At 32.9% G+C, this 18,696-nt stretch overlaps 1 protein-coding gene across 1 annotated transcript in view; it reads right to left on the minus strand.

Annotated features, from left to right (window-relative positions):
* Positions 1–18,443, minus strand: part of LOC125049214 (GTP-binding protein Rhes) — a 28,364-nt gene extending 9,921 nt beyond the window's left edge. Inside the window, exons 1-2 of the mRNA XM_047648365.1 lie at positions 17,975–18,443; positions 2,563–2,756 (exon numbers count right to left, since the gene is read on the minus strand). Coding sequence (XP_047504321.1) covers positions 2,563–2,756; positions 17,975–18,342 — 562 coding nt within the window. The 5' untranslated portion in view covers positions 18,343–18,443. The remainder of the gene's footprint in view (positions 1–2,562; positions 2,757–17,974) is intronic.
* Positions 18,444–18,696: the final 253 nt, after the last annotated feature.

An 18,696-nucleotide genomic window follows, 5' to 3' on the forward strand; every position in this document is an offset into this window, starting at 1 on the left:
TGACTATATGTAAATTGGCTAGTTTCGACGCTCACCTCGTTTCCACAGAGAAGTGTTCCAGAGAGTGAATATTTTACAATATAAATATTAAATATCAGATAACGTCCGTTATTCTAGTTTTCAAAATAGCTTTAAAAATCCAGGTTATTCCAAGGGTTATTTGAAATTGATAGATAGAAAGTTTGTTGTGTTCATCAGGGATAATGTTGGGTCCTAATGGTGAAATCAAATCTTTCCCCTTTATAATATTCTTGCTGCTGCTGAAAGCCAGCCAGGTGGCGCTGGAAGTTTCTCGTTTCGTAGGCGAAGACACTTTTTTAGCCGCAGAGCCAGGCGGAGTTAGTGAGTTATAATATTATTTTTGTGTTAAGAAAACAAATTTAGGCAAGTGAAACGCATCATTTCGTTATGATATTAAAATAACTTAAACTGGATCTTCCCGATATGTCAGATATACATCATATATTAAAGCATGCATATACAGGGTCTAGGCTCCGAATATGATTTTGTCCCATTCGGTGTCGAGACCCATGGTCCGTGGGGTCTTAACGCTATAAGGGTTTTTGAGGAAATAGCAATTTGTCGACATCACAGGAGACCAAAGAGCTGGCAGCTACCTCGGACAAAGAATTAGTCTAGCTATTTAAAGAGGAAACGCTGCCAGTATCTTCGCAACTTTGCCTAAAGAAACTCCTTTTAATAATATATTTTAAGGTAAGTTATTGTTTTTTGTTCTATTAATTTTTGTTATCCAATAAGTAATTTCTTTGTTTGCTACATTTGACATTGTTGTGTTAATTATATATTATCTACAATCTACGCCTTAATGTGTAAAAGTTTACCGAACAAAAATCTAAATAAACAAAAAAATATAAACAACACACAAAGCTATACTCTGTTACTATAAACATATCGAAGAGCTTCAATCGTTTGTCGTTTCACACAAAAATTCATTGCAATAGCGCTTTTATTTCACGTTATAAAAGTAAATTGTACTGTTAATGGAACATGGGTTGAACACAAATTCATTTGAATCAAATTAAATTGGAGAGCATTACCGGCTAACATAGTTCCGAAGTCACGGTCAAACACGACTAAAGGGTTCTAATTACATATTTCACGGTTTCAATTAAACTTTGGTTAAATTGCATTTGTAATTTCTCTATTCGGTTAATGCTTTGTGTTTTGCAGGTATTTTACAGACACTATTTATGTTGGATAGGCGTTTTTCAAAAACAAAATAACATATATGTTAATTTAAACAGAATTTTTGTATTAAAAGTACCATGTGGACTGCCCTGCGATTCTGTAACTCACTTTTCGAACTCACACAGCGGTTTTCGCATCGGCGGTCGCTCTCAAATCAGTCGTGAAGCAGTCATTTTATGATTTGGCATTCTGATAAACAATAAACTACCAGCTCACACCTTTTCAATGGCATTACCACCAAAAAAGCATGGTGGTGCCCGCCCCCCCATGACTGGTGTTCTCCTACCGTTTCCCTTGAATAGTTTACTACTATGTAATATAACAAAAACCTTAGCCACAGCAACGCTTGGCCGGTCTGCTAGTATATAATAAAAATTAAAATATAAATATCTATAGAAACTTCCCTTGACATTTTAAAATTAATGAGAAGATAGAAGACATTATAAATAACTCCGTAATAAAAAAATACAACCTTCGTTTTTGGTAGTAATATATGGTAAACGTTCGTGGTGATGAAAATTCCACTCTCACAAACTGCGAAGTATATATTAGGGTGCCTTGTATGGGCGCTTCAATGCAGCTTCATAATATGTAAAATAGCGGTTAACGCAACCCGTCAAAATAAACATAAATTCACTTGGGTCATTTTGAAAGCAGAGAATATAAGAACCTGTTTAATTTAAAGGTGTGGAAAACTGTTGGGTTGCTAGTTATTTATTCGAGTACTATTATAAGGATTACATTAAGTTATTATATTTTATATTAGTACACGACCTCCGACGGAGTAATGGCCTCCTGCTGGCTCATTTATTTCACCTTCCCATATTAAGCATTAAATTCTTCATTTTTGTGGCCTACCCCCAATAATTTTGACATTAAAAAATTACATATAACCCTTAATTTTCACCCATTCACCACGATTTTTGAATAGCGTTATTTTGAAGTAAAAACTTCTATAGCGGCGTTGTACACTTTTTTTGGAATGGGTAAAAAATGTTAAACTCGCGTCAGGACACGTGACCTGATCGAAAATTCGTAAGACGGATGGAGAGTAGACAGCTGGCGCGTAATATAAATTGTCATGTTTGTGTACGATACCGCAATAAATAAATATTGTATTCTACCACATAAATGCTAGTACTTTTATACTGATAATTAAAGCAATTCGTGCAAAATTCAAGTTTTCACTTCTGCCGGCATTCCCGGAGTGCAACCCGTCGTTTTTTATTTATCGTTATGGTTATTATTGTACTTATATAGTACTTTAATATGAAAAAACAACGTGCCGAGTCAGTTAGTCTATGCATATCGTCGTAGTGTCTATTAACTTAGAAGTCTGTATTCAAAACTTACCAGTCAAGAAGGAAAGTCGCCGCATCGCAGGGAATGGGTGATTTCCCGAAGTATCCAATAAGTCCAGTTGGTACACTTCACCTCGAATTCTATACAATTTGCGATGAAAGTCCTCGATAGTGGGTGTGTAGCTATCTTCGAACTTGTTCCCCAAGAAACGGGCCACTAGGGACGTCTTCCCGACTCGTGCTGACCTGGACAGAGGATTAATTAGGATTTAACGAGCGAAAACATTTGAAGTCTTAGTGTAAATAGTTTTTAGTCTGGCAATAGCTTTATAATGGTTATTGTATATTACATTGTGTACTGCTTAGTGGCTAGGCGTTCGACTATCAACTCTGAGGTGCGTTTAAAACCCGGATGTGCGTTTTAATTCATATGGTGAAGGGAAACATGAAGTTAGGAACTTTTTCCAGGAACTCCAATACTAAAAGGATGGAGGATAGTTGACACACGCCCAAGTTATATCGCAGCTAGTAATTTAAAACTAAGTAAATTGGTACACAACATTTGTTTTCAGTACCTAGTCTACTTCCATAATGCTTTTATAAAACTTAATTTTAGAGCGGTAACTATTCGCTAAATGCTTTCGGTGTGTCTATATTTTAAATGTCAACCGGAAATAGCCGAATTGGTTATCGGCACGTGTAGAACCTTTTACTATCATAAATAGGCTTCATCGCTAAAATTACTATTTTATATTATTAAAATTCGAAACTGTTGGTTTTGTATCTTAAAGGTGTCTGCCCACTATCCCGTAGCATACCATGACCGTGCTAGGAACGTATCCAGCACGGAAAGGAATCCGGTACGCTCTATTTCGCCCACTGAAGCGGGCCGACAGCGTTCTGAACCCGTTTACAACCCGTATGTAACCCGTATTTAATCTGTATGATGCCCGTATGTGACACGGCAGAAATCTTTTCAATACACTCGTAAGGCATCGGTTCATTCTCGTACAAATATCAGTGTTGCGTAGACGCGTTAATGTGGTGAAATATTGAAATAGTTACTTATGGCTATAAGGAAACTAACGATTGAACAATTGGCAATGATTGCTATCATTTTGGATGAAGAGGAAGAGGAATGCCTAAAAAACACTCGACGCTACTGGATTCACAATTCTATAAAAAAACGCAAATATTCTCCATATTGGACATTATTCAGGCACTTAGTTGATGACGAAGAAAAGTTTTTTCAGTACTTCCGAATGTGTACATTCAAATTTAACGCATTTAAAACGGGTTTGTAACGGTCATACTCCCCGCTCAGTCACCGTTTAGCCGCCTGCGCGCAGCGGTCTGGCAACGTCGCGTGCCATGCACGTAGCGTGTCCGCACCGGCAAAATATTCCCTCCGACGAATAGTTGACGGCCCGTGCATGGCACGCTACGGTGTCGGCCGGTGACGGAACGGTCTAGTGGGCATAGTCTCATACTTTTCAATACAAAGAATAGTTTTTTGTCTGAAACGGTCCTAGTACGGTCATGGTATGCTACGGGATAGTGGGCAGACACCTTTAAACAATTTTAGTCAGTCTAATGGAGAAAAGGTAAACAGATTCATGTAAATAAATTTATGTTCGAATGTATACTATTTGTAAAATGCGTTTAAATGCAGGGCCAAATTTAGAAGTCTGGAGACCTCGGGGCAAAAAAGGAGTATAATTATTTTCCAAATAAAATGAAGAATTTTTTTCAGATTGGGGTTTAATAATATTTTTTTGTGAAACCAAGTAGATTATTTTAGTATTTAACAAACATATAATATATCAAAAGAAAAGTTGTTTATTAGGGTTTACTAGTCGGAATTTAAAACATTTTTTTTCCGACGTCTCTACTGTCCCCTGTTATGTCTCCGGTTTCCCTCTCCTAAATCAATTAGGTATCTCCTAAGTAATTAAAACTAATCAAACAGGAATTACTCCAGCTTTACATACATTTATTAAAAAACACTCCTCTTGTACCAGAGTTAATGCTGGAAAGCACCAGTTCTGGGATTATCAGTACTACCTGACGCCTAAAATCTTGAATTAGTTCCTGTTGACCTAGACTTTCTTTATTCAATTACAAATTAATTTAAGGTTATTAATTAATGCGGTAATGTATTTTAAGAAAGTATTTTCATAATTAATTTGTCATTAATGAAAAGCTATCTGAATTAGCAAAACTCAAGCAAAAGTCAACGAATTTAGTATTTTAATAATCTGTCTCGTAATAACTATAGTGATTTAATTCGCCTTTTAAAATAATTTAGGTTTCGAAACTCATGTAAGTATATGTAGGGATTTCTGTTTGTAGTTATTTCTCAACCAGATAGTTTGCATATAGTAATCAGAATCTGAATAATTATAAGGCAAATATTATTATGAAATTCTTAAATAATATTGTAATAAAAGCCACAGCAATAGATTCATAAATCAGAACGAATTTTGGGAATAAAAAGGAACATTTTGCGTATCTTTATGGATGGGAAATAAAGGTACGCTTCAGGATACCTTTTCACGGTTAAAAAAGTAAGAAATCTTCGGGTTATATCTACATTCTAGGGACTATTTGAATGGTTCACATTTTTTTCTTCGCTCTTAAGATTTTCTTGAAAAAGGAACCGTACTTTAATTTATACCTTATTTTATCTTCGGATAATTATTACTTCGGAATCTATGTTATCTGTCCTGCGTTACCATTGTCTATTATAATATAATTGATTAAATTAAACTAGAAAGTAATTTAAACAAATGCTAAAAATTAACATGCAAGTTCTTTTATTATTTTTTGGCTAAAAAATTTCTGAATGGTCGCTTTAATTTATAATATTTCCGTTTTTTTTTATATTTTTATAATATTTTAAGACACTTCAACGCGAACACTAGATAGTTTTATCTCCAAACATAATTATAACATAAGATCGTACGAAATCGAATCAAACTCTTAGACATTAATTAGCAGTCGTCAATTAATCGTAATAAAACTTATTAATAACGTTTATCAATTTCTTAATTAACATAATTTGTTTGGCAATATGGCAAATAGTTAACTAACTATTACAACAAGCATTGCAGTACATTATTACTATGTTCGCTGAATTAAATGTAATTCTTTTGCTCGTAAGCCGTGCTTATTCTGTGCAAGTGATAGTATCTGAAGGAATTTTAGACGGTGAAATAAATAATAATTCTGGAGATGCATACTACAGTTTTCAAGGGATATCATATGCTCAGCCACCTGTTGGGGACTTAAGATTCAAGGTAACATTTCACATAACAAACCAATAGGTTAGGTATTGGTGTGTGTGACCGTAACACCTAATGCTATAGGTAATTTTCTCTGTGTAAATATTTTTATTAGGTACGTTTAAAGTAGTAGGGATGGCTTATGGGATTCAAAAACGAAACAACTGTGTTATTTTGCTGTAATCGAATCCGAGACGATACATCAAATAACTCCCACTTCAATGAGCAATATGTTGTTAGGGACAATTAGGTTAGAGCATTTTAAGATGTTGTCATTGGAGTATCGTAGAAAATTAATTGATATATTGAATAATATGAGACATGTATGAACATAATTGTTTGCCCCAGCATACCCATAGGTATCCCATGTCCCTCCTTTCAGAAGAACATGTATTTGCCAAAACTCACCGATATCCAGATTGTAAAATCTGACAATCGAGCTAGGTCTGGATATCCATATCTGCTTTTTAGTTTTTATAATTTATGTTATGAATGTTTTTTTTTTCTATTCGTGTTTGTTATGTTTGCTTGCTATAACTTCTTGTCACATCTTGTATTTTATTTTTCTTGTACCAATGTATCAGTGTGCTGAACCTTGGCATGCTTTTGTAAATTAAATTGTTAATATTCTACGACGCTTTTTTAGCCACCGCAACCTGCCAAGCCGTGGTACGGAATAAGACAAGCTAAAAAACCAGGCAATGTTTGCTTTCATTACGATACATCACCAATAGGATATGAAGATTGTCTATATCTTAATGTCTTTACACCAAACATCACTTCAAAACGACCCTACGCCGTCATGGTTTGGATTCATGGAGGAGGCTTTATAAGAGGCAGTGGAAATGAATATCAACCAGATTTCCTCATAAGGAAAGACGTTATTTTAGTCACTCTCAATTACAGATTACAAATACTAGGTTTTCTTAGCCTCGAAACAAAAGATATTCCGGGAAACATGGGCCTAAAAGACCAAGTAGCAGCGATTAAATGGGTAAAAAATAATATAAAACACTTCGGAGGAGATCCGGACAATGTTACAATCTTTGGACAAAGTGCGGGGGCAGTAAGTGTTTCATACCATTTAATCTCGCCCATGACGAAAGGGCTTTTTAAAAGGGCTATAACGCAAAGTGGCACCGCACATGGTTGGTGGCTAAGGTCATTCAGGCCAAGAGATACTGCTGTTGAAATGGCTCGCCAAATGGGGTGCAATTCTACCGACGTTGAGGTAGTATATAAATTCTTAAAAGCCCAACCTCTCAAAGCGTTTAACAAATGCGATATCTTCATCTCTTTCGCACAATATGCTAAAGAATCACCCAAACTTGTTTTTGGAATTGTGTCGGAGGAAAACTTTGGTGACGATGTCTACTTTCAAGGTGATGTTTATGAGGCTTTAAAAGAAGGAATACATGCAGACGTAGATATTTTAAATGGTTATACGGCTGATGAAGGAGTACTCTATTTTATGGCTGACACGAATTTTTCCAAAGTATTCCAACAAGCTAATCAGTTTCTAGAGTTTTTTGTTCCAGAACCGTTGGCACTAAATGTTCCTTTACTAGAACAAATGATTATTGGTAAAACAATGAAATATTATTACCTCAAAGATGCTGTAGTATCGAAAGAGAATATAGATAAAATGCTTATGTATATGAATTTTGATATGACTATTTATAGTACATTATTATGGCAGAAATTTGTGGCTAAGAGTAATAAAAATAGAAATTATTTATATAAATTTGCATGTGAATCAGAAAGAAATGTTTTCGGTAATATTAATAACGCAAAAAGTCTATTTCAAAGACAGATAGTTTCACATTCTGACGATCTCATGTACTTATTTCCTATGAATTTGAAATCTGATAGAAAGTCCGAAACGTTTAAAATGATTGATAGAGTCACTACTATGTGGACCAACTTTGCAAAGTTTGGGTAAGTTTTTTAATTTTTTAATGAAATTGTAATCTAATTTTATAAATCCTATTTATAAACTGTTTTAAATATGAAATATGCAAGTGATTTATCAGATCAATTACATCAACATAAATACAAATTATGTTGATGTAATCGATTGAAACTAAAAGACGGCTAGACCGATTCAAGTATTTCTTATTTATTACCTGAGTAAAATAAAATTGTTTTATTTACTTAGGTTTTTACTCTGGAAAAGCGAAGCATAGCAACATGTTCCATATGTTGTTATGTAGCTACATAAAAAGACAGGCTAAGAAAAGAATTCATACTTTTGCGTAGGTCGCGGATGCAGCTAGCTTTTAAATTAAATTGCAATATGAATATTATTAAACAATAACCAAATTGATATTTGTACGTTATATAAATAAATAAACACTACTGAGGGTAAAGTAAAAGAAGTGCGTTATTAACAAAAAAAACATAAAAGTAAATGTAACGCTACAATTATACCAACTAATACTAAACTATACAAAAACTAAAAATGATAATTAATATTTTTATCAATATTGTTAATTGTTATTAAAGCATTCATAACCACATTGATCACAGGTTGTTTTTTTTAATTTTCAGAGACCCAACACCAAATGAAGACCTTTGTGTTACATGGTCATCATATACATTAGAAAGGCAAGTATATCTTGAAATAGGTAATACGTTGAAGTTAGGGGCATATCCAGAAAGGGAGCAAGAAGAATTTTGGAATTCCATATTTAAGCACTATTTGCCGCGCGCCTTACCATAGTCATTGGAAATAAATTTATTTAAACGTTTGAAGTTATTTTAGCGTAAAAATTTAAATTTAATCAATGTCTTCTATTCAAACAAATTTGTATGTACTATAACGCGGTATTTCCAGCTATAATGCGGAGATTCATCAAGTTATATTTCTGTAGTGTGATGTTTAAAATAGTTTGTCAAGTCCATATTTAGTATTGCGTACCTTTGCACCTGTTTGTTGTGATGTTATAAAATTAAACTAAATAACTTTATTAAATTATATTATAAGTGTTCAAATAAGCAGTTTTACGACGCGATTCCCTATAACGTGGTATACCCGGACCGCGTTTTACTGAAATAACAAATGGATGTTACGTTCAATTAGACAAACACATAGATATATAGAAAGCGCCACAAATGCTTCAACCATTGAAAAATACTTGTACAATACTTTCTGGTTTCGTAATACATACATCTTTAAAATCCTGGGTCCAATCCCAGCGATTAGCTATTTCAAATTATATCGACAATAATGTAAATGCCATATCCCCAGACAAAGATGACCTTACAAATACTGTAATGAAATAGCTAACAAACATAATATTCATGTTCATTAAAATTAAGGGAGAACGATTGATATTATCAATCCATAATTAAGACTTTAAATTAACGCAAACATTCCTAAATTATTAAATATAATATTCTCTCTTTTTATTACTTAATACACTTCTAATTAAAACGTCTGACAATAACAAAGGTTCAATTTCCGTTTAAGAAAATCTTAGCGTCTTTCGTCCTGTGTTATTGCTAAAAGCCTTTTTCTTTTTAGCCACAGAGCATCAAATAACGCTTTTAAGAGCGCAGCATCTAACAGATTGTCCTTCATTACTTTCCTCTGTAACTTAATTTGAACTTGGTTGTTCTTTTAAAAGAAATACAAACTTTTAGTTTGAAATATCGTTTCTTGTCTTGGTTTGCGCTTTTGCTGTTTTATTAATATTGGTTTAAGTAGAAAATACCCGGTTTATATCAAGCAGTTACTTTATTACAATATTATTTATTGATACAAGAAAACAATAAACATACAACTCAGTAACAAATGTAAAAGATGTGTGTAACGGGTAGCTTTATCTGTTATAAGCCTCAATGTCAAAGGAAACCGGGATGTCTCCAAAAGATCAAAACATAAATGATACATAAAATGCTAAAGTTTTTATGTAAACTTTAAACATATATTTTGCATATTTTTAAAGTTATTTAAACATAGTAGCATTTTTGTCCAGTCAGTAATTTAACTTAAAACTCTCGTAGAAAACATAACCATATATCACATTTAGAATTCAGGACGAAATGTTGAAGGATTTATCAAGTCTACGAGAATAAATCAGTCTTTTAGAAGCCTCTAAGTGTTTACTTGGGTCTCGAAACTTGACCTTAACCGGAGGCAAATATTGCCACAGCATTATCATACTAAATTAATTTTATCTTCCATCGCAAAGTATATAAAAGATATATTTCAACATATCATAGTGCACGTTTTAAATTATGCTACATAATATCAACTTGAATCTTGAAGTGATTATCGATGCAAAGTTTGCGCTTCTTATAACGAAACCAACTCTGTTTTAAAATATACCTGCAATATACTGAGTTAATAACATTCACTCCCTCGTAAAATAACATTCCAGGGTGGTATCCAGACATTCCTACATTCAATAAAGACATTACGTATTTTGTATGATTTCGTGTATGACCACAATATTTGCGACCTGTTCAAAAACAATATGCTTCAGACACTTATTTACACTTAAACCCTTCTGAACCATATTATTATTAACTACATTCGCTAGTTTTATACTTATATGATTTATTTTATTCGGAGCTTATCTGGTTTATACTTATCAACTGTATTTTATAATATAAGAGTCCTTAACTCTTCATGATTTTAAAAGTTCGCCATGTCCATCTTTTTTTTTTAAGTCTCTGGCACGATTTGTGCATTAGCCAGCATCAAGTATAGGATTTTTTATAATTCGTGCTTGTCTTAAGAAATTCGACCGTGTCCTCCATTTACAGTTTAGGCACTCGCCCGGTACCGCACAACCCTCCCAAAGGCCGAGAACAAATTTAAATTAAATTAAAACTTGCCCTCGAACCGGGAATCGAACCCGGTACCCCTCACCTAGCTGCCACTTAATAAGACCGCTAGGCTATCAGGCCCCCATATATCCATCTTCTATAATATTATTATTGACATGGCGAAACTGAATTCTTTTCCCACATTGTGGATTCTTCGAAGTAAGAAGACGTACCGAAGCTATCTGAGGTATTTAGAAATCTCTTGTGACTTTAATGCCAATATTAATTTAACGATGAAGAAATTTGAACCCAAATTACATCCCTGTGGAAGCGTGGTCTCATATAGTCACATCGTGTATATTAGCTATCTCCGTAAGCCTTATCCGCCCGCTACGGGTCGCTATCGCTAATTGGTTCTCAGGCTACGATGCCTGAATCATTATAAAATTATACGCTTTCACAAAAAGAACTGAATTTTCATTAAATAAAATTTATTAAGAATAATATATCATTGATGTTAAGTATAAGGCCTCAGCGACTTATATTTTGGTAATGGAACTGAAAGTTTTTAAATATTTTTTTTTGGATAAGTTCAAGTTTAGCTTAATCCTCTCATATAATGTTGTAAATTACTTACTACTATCAGACATATTAAGAATTATTTTTGTAAGAATTTTTTACACTGCATCAATAAATCAAAATATAATATCTTATAGGTAACATGAATCACTTATGAACTTAAAAAAGTAATTATTTAATATTAAACTAAGTGTCAGTCTTAAATTAACAGCATAGAGCGAACAAGAAAAATTGGTTAGAAACTACGCTTTTTAGTCCAAAATTTCTGTTCTACAAGATGCGTCTGAGAAGTTACAACAATTATATTTACACATTCATAATCGTTTACGTTTTCGAGGTGGTTGGAATTACATTATATCTTCTAAGTAAGTCTAGTATAAAATATGTAAGTGAATAACTCAAGGAAACGGTAAATCTTACTTGCTTTCCTACAAATAAAAGCCTATTCGACTCAAAATGCAGAACTCATATGTTTCTCGTTGAGTGTTTCTATCTAAAGACCACATTTGCACACAATAATAATCATTTCACTTGTAATTACAGTTGCTCTAACAATAAAGTTTCTGTTTATTTCGATTTTGGGTCAGAAATTAGAATCCTAAAATAACAAAACCGACAATCGCCTCGTGAGTAATGAGTTTTCTATTAAAACCCAAATAGCAATTGGGCGAGCTACTATTAAATTTCCTTTTATGTTTAAACAGTGTTGGCCTAGTGGCTTTAGTGTGCGACTCTCATCCCAGAGTCCGTAAGTTCGATCCCCGCCTTCCGAATTTAACATTCGCTCGAACGGTGAAGGTAAATATCGTGAGGAAACCAGCTTGCCTTAGACCCAAAAAGTCGACGGCGTGTATCAGACACAAACGGCTGATCACCTCGCCTACTAGATGCCTATTAGATTGAGAAATGATCATGAAACAGATACAGAAATCTGAGGCCCAGACAAAACAGGTTGCAGTGCCACTGATTGATTTATTTTATGCTTAAGCAAATTTAATCACGTGTACTGACACGTAACTTAGAAAAAACTAATATTTACAAGTCATTCAAGTACCGAACATTTATATATACCTTAAAAATTAAAATAAAAAAATAACACCACTTTTTTCTTAGATATAGGTTCATACTTCTTTTTGATTTATCTTCTTATAATTTATAAAAGCTAGCGACCCACTACACCCAACCCAGTCCTATCAACCTGGACAGTCATTAATTTTGTAAGTTTTTTTTTCAGTGAAAGATAAATTAATACAATGACAGCAGAATTGCTCCGCAGGAATTGAATCGGATAACAGCATTACAAGATTACGATGGATAGGAGCAATGAAAAGTCGTTTTTTTTTTTTAGTTAACATAATATAAAATTGGCTAAGCGCCACTCTTGATATCGTACGTTCCAACCCACGATACAGAACATTTTATATTTTTACGTTTTATTAACTATTCTGTATGAGCCAATGTTTAAATTTTTCTGTGGGCTAAATTGCGCAATTTAAGATGAATTCTTTACCCGTCGTTTAAAAACCATTTAGATTTATTGAGCTATAGCCGAACTAAAAACTAACTCCATATTTAAACGACAGTAACACTTTAAAACCACGTTTAATTTTTTATGGATGCCATCGTACTATGATACCTTGCTTAGTAAACAAATTAATTTAACTGGTCAAGTCCATGTGTACAACTTAGATAATACTTTATATGGGATTGGAATGTTATTAAAATAGATTAATTGAAGCTAATGTATTTAACATTATACTCAAATGATTATCAAACTGAAAATAACCATAAATAGATGTGCCTAAGTGTGTAAACATGTTTCGTGACAGAAATACGGTTGTGACAAAATTGATCTAATGCTAGGCCCCATACTAGGGAGCCCCCGATGTGTAACTACATTACAATTAAGCCGTGGTACACGGTGCATGTTTCCAACCATTTTTTTAAGTACATGTTACATCTAATCAAATAAAATTCGCATAAGACCTAAAGTATACGTGAATGTATGACTATGTGAATGGGTGCGTGTGCGTATAATACACTTTGTATTTGAGAGTGTGGCTGAGAGTTTTTATAATCGTCCGCAGTGTGTTAGTTTTTGGTACCTCAGAGTCATTCCAAAATATTAAGTAAGGCCTCTGTAGAATCGAAATCAAATTCAACTAGCATAATTTTTATGCGTTTTATGAGTTCACATCTGGATAGTTTCACTATCTCAGAATCCATATATTGGGAGATTTTCTTACGAAGGGGCTCCAAGTGTAAAAAAGCGTTTAGACCAGTGCCGATAATTTTTGAAACCAAAAAAAATTACAGTAGGATGAAACCCATTAGAAAAGCAGGGGAATATGATCAAAATGAAAGGAAAAATAAATTACGGTCGATCTGAGGTCGGGAAGGGGTAGGGGGGGGAGGTTTAAGGGTAAAAAACGGTTTATCTCGATTTCCGGCAAAACTAAAACTCCTATAGAAGAAAGTTAAATGGCAAAGTTGTAGGTAATAAAAAGATCTAAAACTTTTGTATTCACATATTTTTCACATAACCTCAAAATTTATGTGAAAAATTCAAAAAACCAAGTTTTTGGTTTTTAATTTTTATCTTTTACAAATTTCTTTTTTTTTTAACGAAATTTGGTGAAAACTTACCTTATTATGTCCCAAATATACTGTAATTTATTTGATTAAAAATATTTATTTTTTCACCTTATTTTGAATTAATATCGAAAAAACACCCTAATTTTCAATCGAAAATTCTGACGTCAAAATTTCAGCTTTTTTCAAAAAGTTGGTGTGCTTTCAGTTCGTTGAAATCTCTACTTTCCTATGGTAAAAAAATATATATATATTACCATAGTAAATCTTCTCAGAAAATGCAAAACATCGTATGCAGTAACGCCCAGACCCGTCATACCCTTCCCTACTTCTCTATGAAATACGAAAATTTTAGCCCATCTAAAGGCTAAAAATTTTTTTTAGGTCACTCAGGTATATATAAGTTATCTTAAAATAGTAATAAATAGGCATCTAATTATAATTTAAAGAAGATTCGTAGAGAAGTAGGGAAGGGGATGACGGGTCTGGGCGTTACTGCGTACGATTTTTTGCATTTTCTGAGAAGATTTACTATGGTAATATATATATTTTTTTTACCATAGGAAAGTAGAGATTTCAACGAACTGAAATCACACCAACTTTTTGAAAAAAGCTGACATTTTGACGTCAGAATTTTCGATTGAAAATTAGGGTGTTTTTTCGATATTAATTCAAAATAAGGTAAAGAAATAAATATTTTTAATCAAATAAATTACAGTATATTTGGGACATAATAAGGTAAGTTTTCACCAAATTTCGTTAAAAAAAAAAGAAATTTGTAAAAGATAAAAATTAAAAACCAAAAACTTGGTTTTTTGAATTTTTCACATAAATTTTGAGGTTATGTGAAAAATGTGTGAATACAAAAGTTTTAGATCTTTTTATTACCTACAACTTTGCCATTTAACTTTCTTCGATAGGACTTTTAGTTTTGCCAGAAATCGAGATAAACCGTTTTTTACCCTTAAACCTCCCCCCCCTACCCCTTCCCGACCTCAGATCGACCGTAATTTATTTTTCCTTTCATTTTGATCATATTCCCCTGCTTTTCTAATGGGTTTCATCCTACTGTAATTTTTTTCACTTTTTATTTATTTTGAAGGCTATCTGCACTGGTCTAGTTGGCCAAACAGCGCTTTGTTTTGGCGTCGGGAATAAAAAACGTATGTTCTTACATGTGTCCGGATTTATTAGTCCATGGAGTTTGTTATATAATAAGCAGGTCGCTGTGATGGTCATATGTGTCTAACTAACTAGATTTTTGTTTCTTAGTGGAAAATAGAACAGTCTAATTGCTGTTTCTATTCTATCACTTCTTATCATCTTTAGTTGTATAGTGATATTCAGTTTGTGTTTAAATTCCAAAACATGAAAAAAAATCAGGCACAAACATCTAACTTAATCAACGAAACAGATGGCTGTTTCTTTCATACTTCACATTTTTAATGTTAATACACATTTAATAATATGGATGAACTTCTATTTATATTTTTTTAAATCTTATTTCTATGTAGATCTAAGATAAATTACATAAAGTCTTTTATGAACAAAGCAAACATAAATAAAATACAATAGAATAAAAAGTACTTGATATGATTATTATTTACCCTAACTCGAAATATTCACTGTATAAATACCTTTATGTAAAGATAAGTTAAGTAAGTACTCGTTAAACTTCAAACTCGTGTTTGACATCTCTCTCGATTTGACATTAGTAATAATTGCTGTTTGGAATCAAAACATGGAAGTTTGAAAATCATCAAATCTTCCTTGTACGTGATTGCTTTAATTTGTTAGCCTTAACTTTGTGGCCCTTACTACATGTTTAAGCAATGAAACAGGTAAACTCTCTATTTTATTTAGCTGTTAAACCTACCTTTACCTACCTAATCAATAATTTAATATTAAGTGAAATAAAATAAATCAGTGGCGCTACAACCTCTTTATGTCTTGGCTTCAGATTTCTGAATCTGTTTCATGTCTATTTTTAAATCTAATTGGTAAGTAGGTGATCAGCCTCCAGTGCCTGACACACGCCGTCGACTTTTTGGGTCTTAGACATGTCGGTTTCCTCACGATGTTTTCCTTCATCGTTCGAGCAAATGTAAAATGCGCACATAGAAAGAAAGTCTATTGTTGCACAGCCGGGGTTCGAATCTACGACCTCAGGTATGAGAATCGCACGCTGAAGCCACTAGGCCAACACTGCTCCATTTCATATTAAGTGAAGGAAACTATATTTTAAAGAAAAATCAGATCAATTTAATTAGTAACTTTTTAATTTTATTTATTTATAAACAAACTTTGAAAGAGATAAACATAATGTTAAATAGTTTTTAACAATTTTAATTAAATAATAGCGGAGGAAAATTGTAATCAACTGATAAGAATTTGTGCAATTTATCGTGAGCGGGATGAGAGAATATGTAAATTATAATGAATATTTAATGAAATATAGTGTTCACGTATTACGAAACAATACCGTTCTACTGTTAATGGTCAGACGTAATCCTTTTGTAAGCGCATGATTAAATCGTAATAGCTTTATATAAAAAGAAATATATGAAACAGATTAACAATTTTGGTTAACCCTTACATGCGATATACGTCTCATTATAATTAAAAAGGTTTCGATCTGCCTTTACAAAAAAAAATGTGATCTAAATGCGTATTACATATTATAATGATTACATCCATAATTTATTCTGCTTTCTTAGACCATTTTTGTACAATAAACTTAATTCTTCCTTAAATAAAAATAAGGTAAAATTGCTGTGTCTAAATTTCTAAAGAGATTACGATGGAACAGAATATTTCTTATCCATAGCATTTGTGATAGACTTTAAATTAAATTCTTCAAACGTTCGATTCACACACCCAAATATTTTAGTTTTATTTTGTTTGTCACTTTAGTTTAGTCATAGTATGTGGACATCTCTTTATATATTTTCTATCAGCAATGAAAGGTTGTTACCTGTACATTTAAACCTGTTACCACAGGACTATAGCCCTATTATAGGCACCAGTATTTCACAAAGATTATCAATACCAGCATGTAAAACTGTAAAATGCAATAATGTGAAGAGGCAAAAAACTTGATTGCTATACTATTCATAGCTAGGATAGTTATTAGTTATATATTAACTAACGGTAATAAGGTACTAACGGAAGATAAATGGTAGTGTATAGGTTATATGTTTTCGACACACGTTGTAATCACGAGCAACGGCGTGACACGGAATTCGCAATTTAGGTGCGATCGTCTCCTCTCTTGATGGCTCGATTTATTGCGATTTTCGATGTGATACATCAGTTGTTGTGACGTAACAAGGTTTACTCCTTAAGCTGTGTGCGATATACAATAATATATATATCTCTTAACTCGGTTTAATTGTGACTTTTGTAATTATAAAATTTTCATTGTATTTTTATCTATTTCTGGACCTATTCTGATTAAGTAAAGGAAATTTAATTGTTCTTTTTAATTCGATTTATTTCAGTTTAAAAACTTAGTTACTTATCACTATAAGCTGTAGAAATGCTTTAAAAAAGTGAATAATCATAATATAATATCACACTCATTAATAAGGATGAACTTATACGTTTACACTCTTAAGATTCGTTTTTACTTTTTTGTTCTTTTGTAATTGTATAAGTCTACATCTGTAGTTTTATTTTTTGAACTTAGCTATGCACTTTTTACAGTTTACCCTTAGTATTTCTTGTTTTCTTTTTCCTTACTAGGGTTGCCAGGAACAAGGCCGCCCGTTGCCTCCTTAATTTATGTTATCCGAATAAATATGTACCAAATATGTAACACAAAGTGTTAATAAATTAAAATAAAATAATACTTCATAATATATAGAATATTTAGTAATTACGTCTTTTACGGGACAAAATTACGGTATCGTAACCAATTAATATCTATAATTTTATATAAAGAATAATGAATATATATTAAAGTGGAGGAAAAATAACAAAAGTTTCAGTTTTCTATTGAAATATTTAGAAAATTAATTATTGGTAGAAATTAACAATGAGGTGCAAAAGGCAGGTCAAGTGTGAACAAGAATCTCATTAATATTTCAATAGCGACATTTTATTTTCCACATAAAAATGGTCGAAGACTTTGAACCTGTGTTCGAATCCTAGCGAAACAAACGGGTTGGAGAGAAGAATGGCAGCCAAAAGAAATCTGATTATAAAAAAACATGATATTGTTACTTAACTTACCCCAACATAACCAGCCGGAAGCAGTTCTTTGGTGGTGGGGCAGTCTCCTCGCACGCCTGGTGAAAGGAGGCACTCGGCCCTAGAGCTTCCACACTAGCGTCGCCATCCACTCCAGCACCTCTACGACAGAGCCATGATGTCCCGCACTTATCCTTTGAGTCATCAGCGGGCGCAGCAAATTGGCATTTTCTGGGTGACCTCTGTCTCCCACTTGGGGATAAAGAGGACTTCAGGGGTGATGATGGTGCCCTTACAGGGCTCGGTGACGCTTTCACTGGACTAGAAGATACCTTTGCGGATGACGGCGAGACTTTCAATGGTGATGATTGGAGCGACACAGCCCCAGTGTCCGCTGTACCGTTCAGCATCTCAAAGCATTTTTTATCACTGTTATTATTTCACTATACACTGTATTTTTAGAAAAAAATTGATTTTCAGTCATATTAAAAAAAATATCATGTTTATTAAATAATTCTCAATGTCTAGATATGTGTATTTGTTTGTTATGTCACGGCGTAGAACTTAATTCTAGTGTAACTTGATTGTGTATCACAATTAAGCTCTAAATAGGGATAGTGTAAAGTTTTTAATACGGGATTTGCTTAAGAGAAAAACATTAAAGAATGAACAAAAGCATAGTATTCAGAATATAAACCAAAAACTTTATATTTTGTCAAATAAACTAAGGCTTTGTGTATATTAAAGTAAGTACCTTCATTTCG

Source organism: Pieris napi, chromosome 4 (genome assembly GCF_905475465.1).
Source record: "Pieris napi chromosome 4, ilPieNapi1.2, whole genome shotgun sequence".
In the NCBI taxonomy this organism is placed as follows: Eukaryota; Metazoa; Arthropoda; class Insecta; order Lepidoptera; family Pieridae; genus Pieris; species Pieris napi.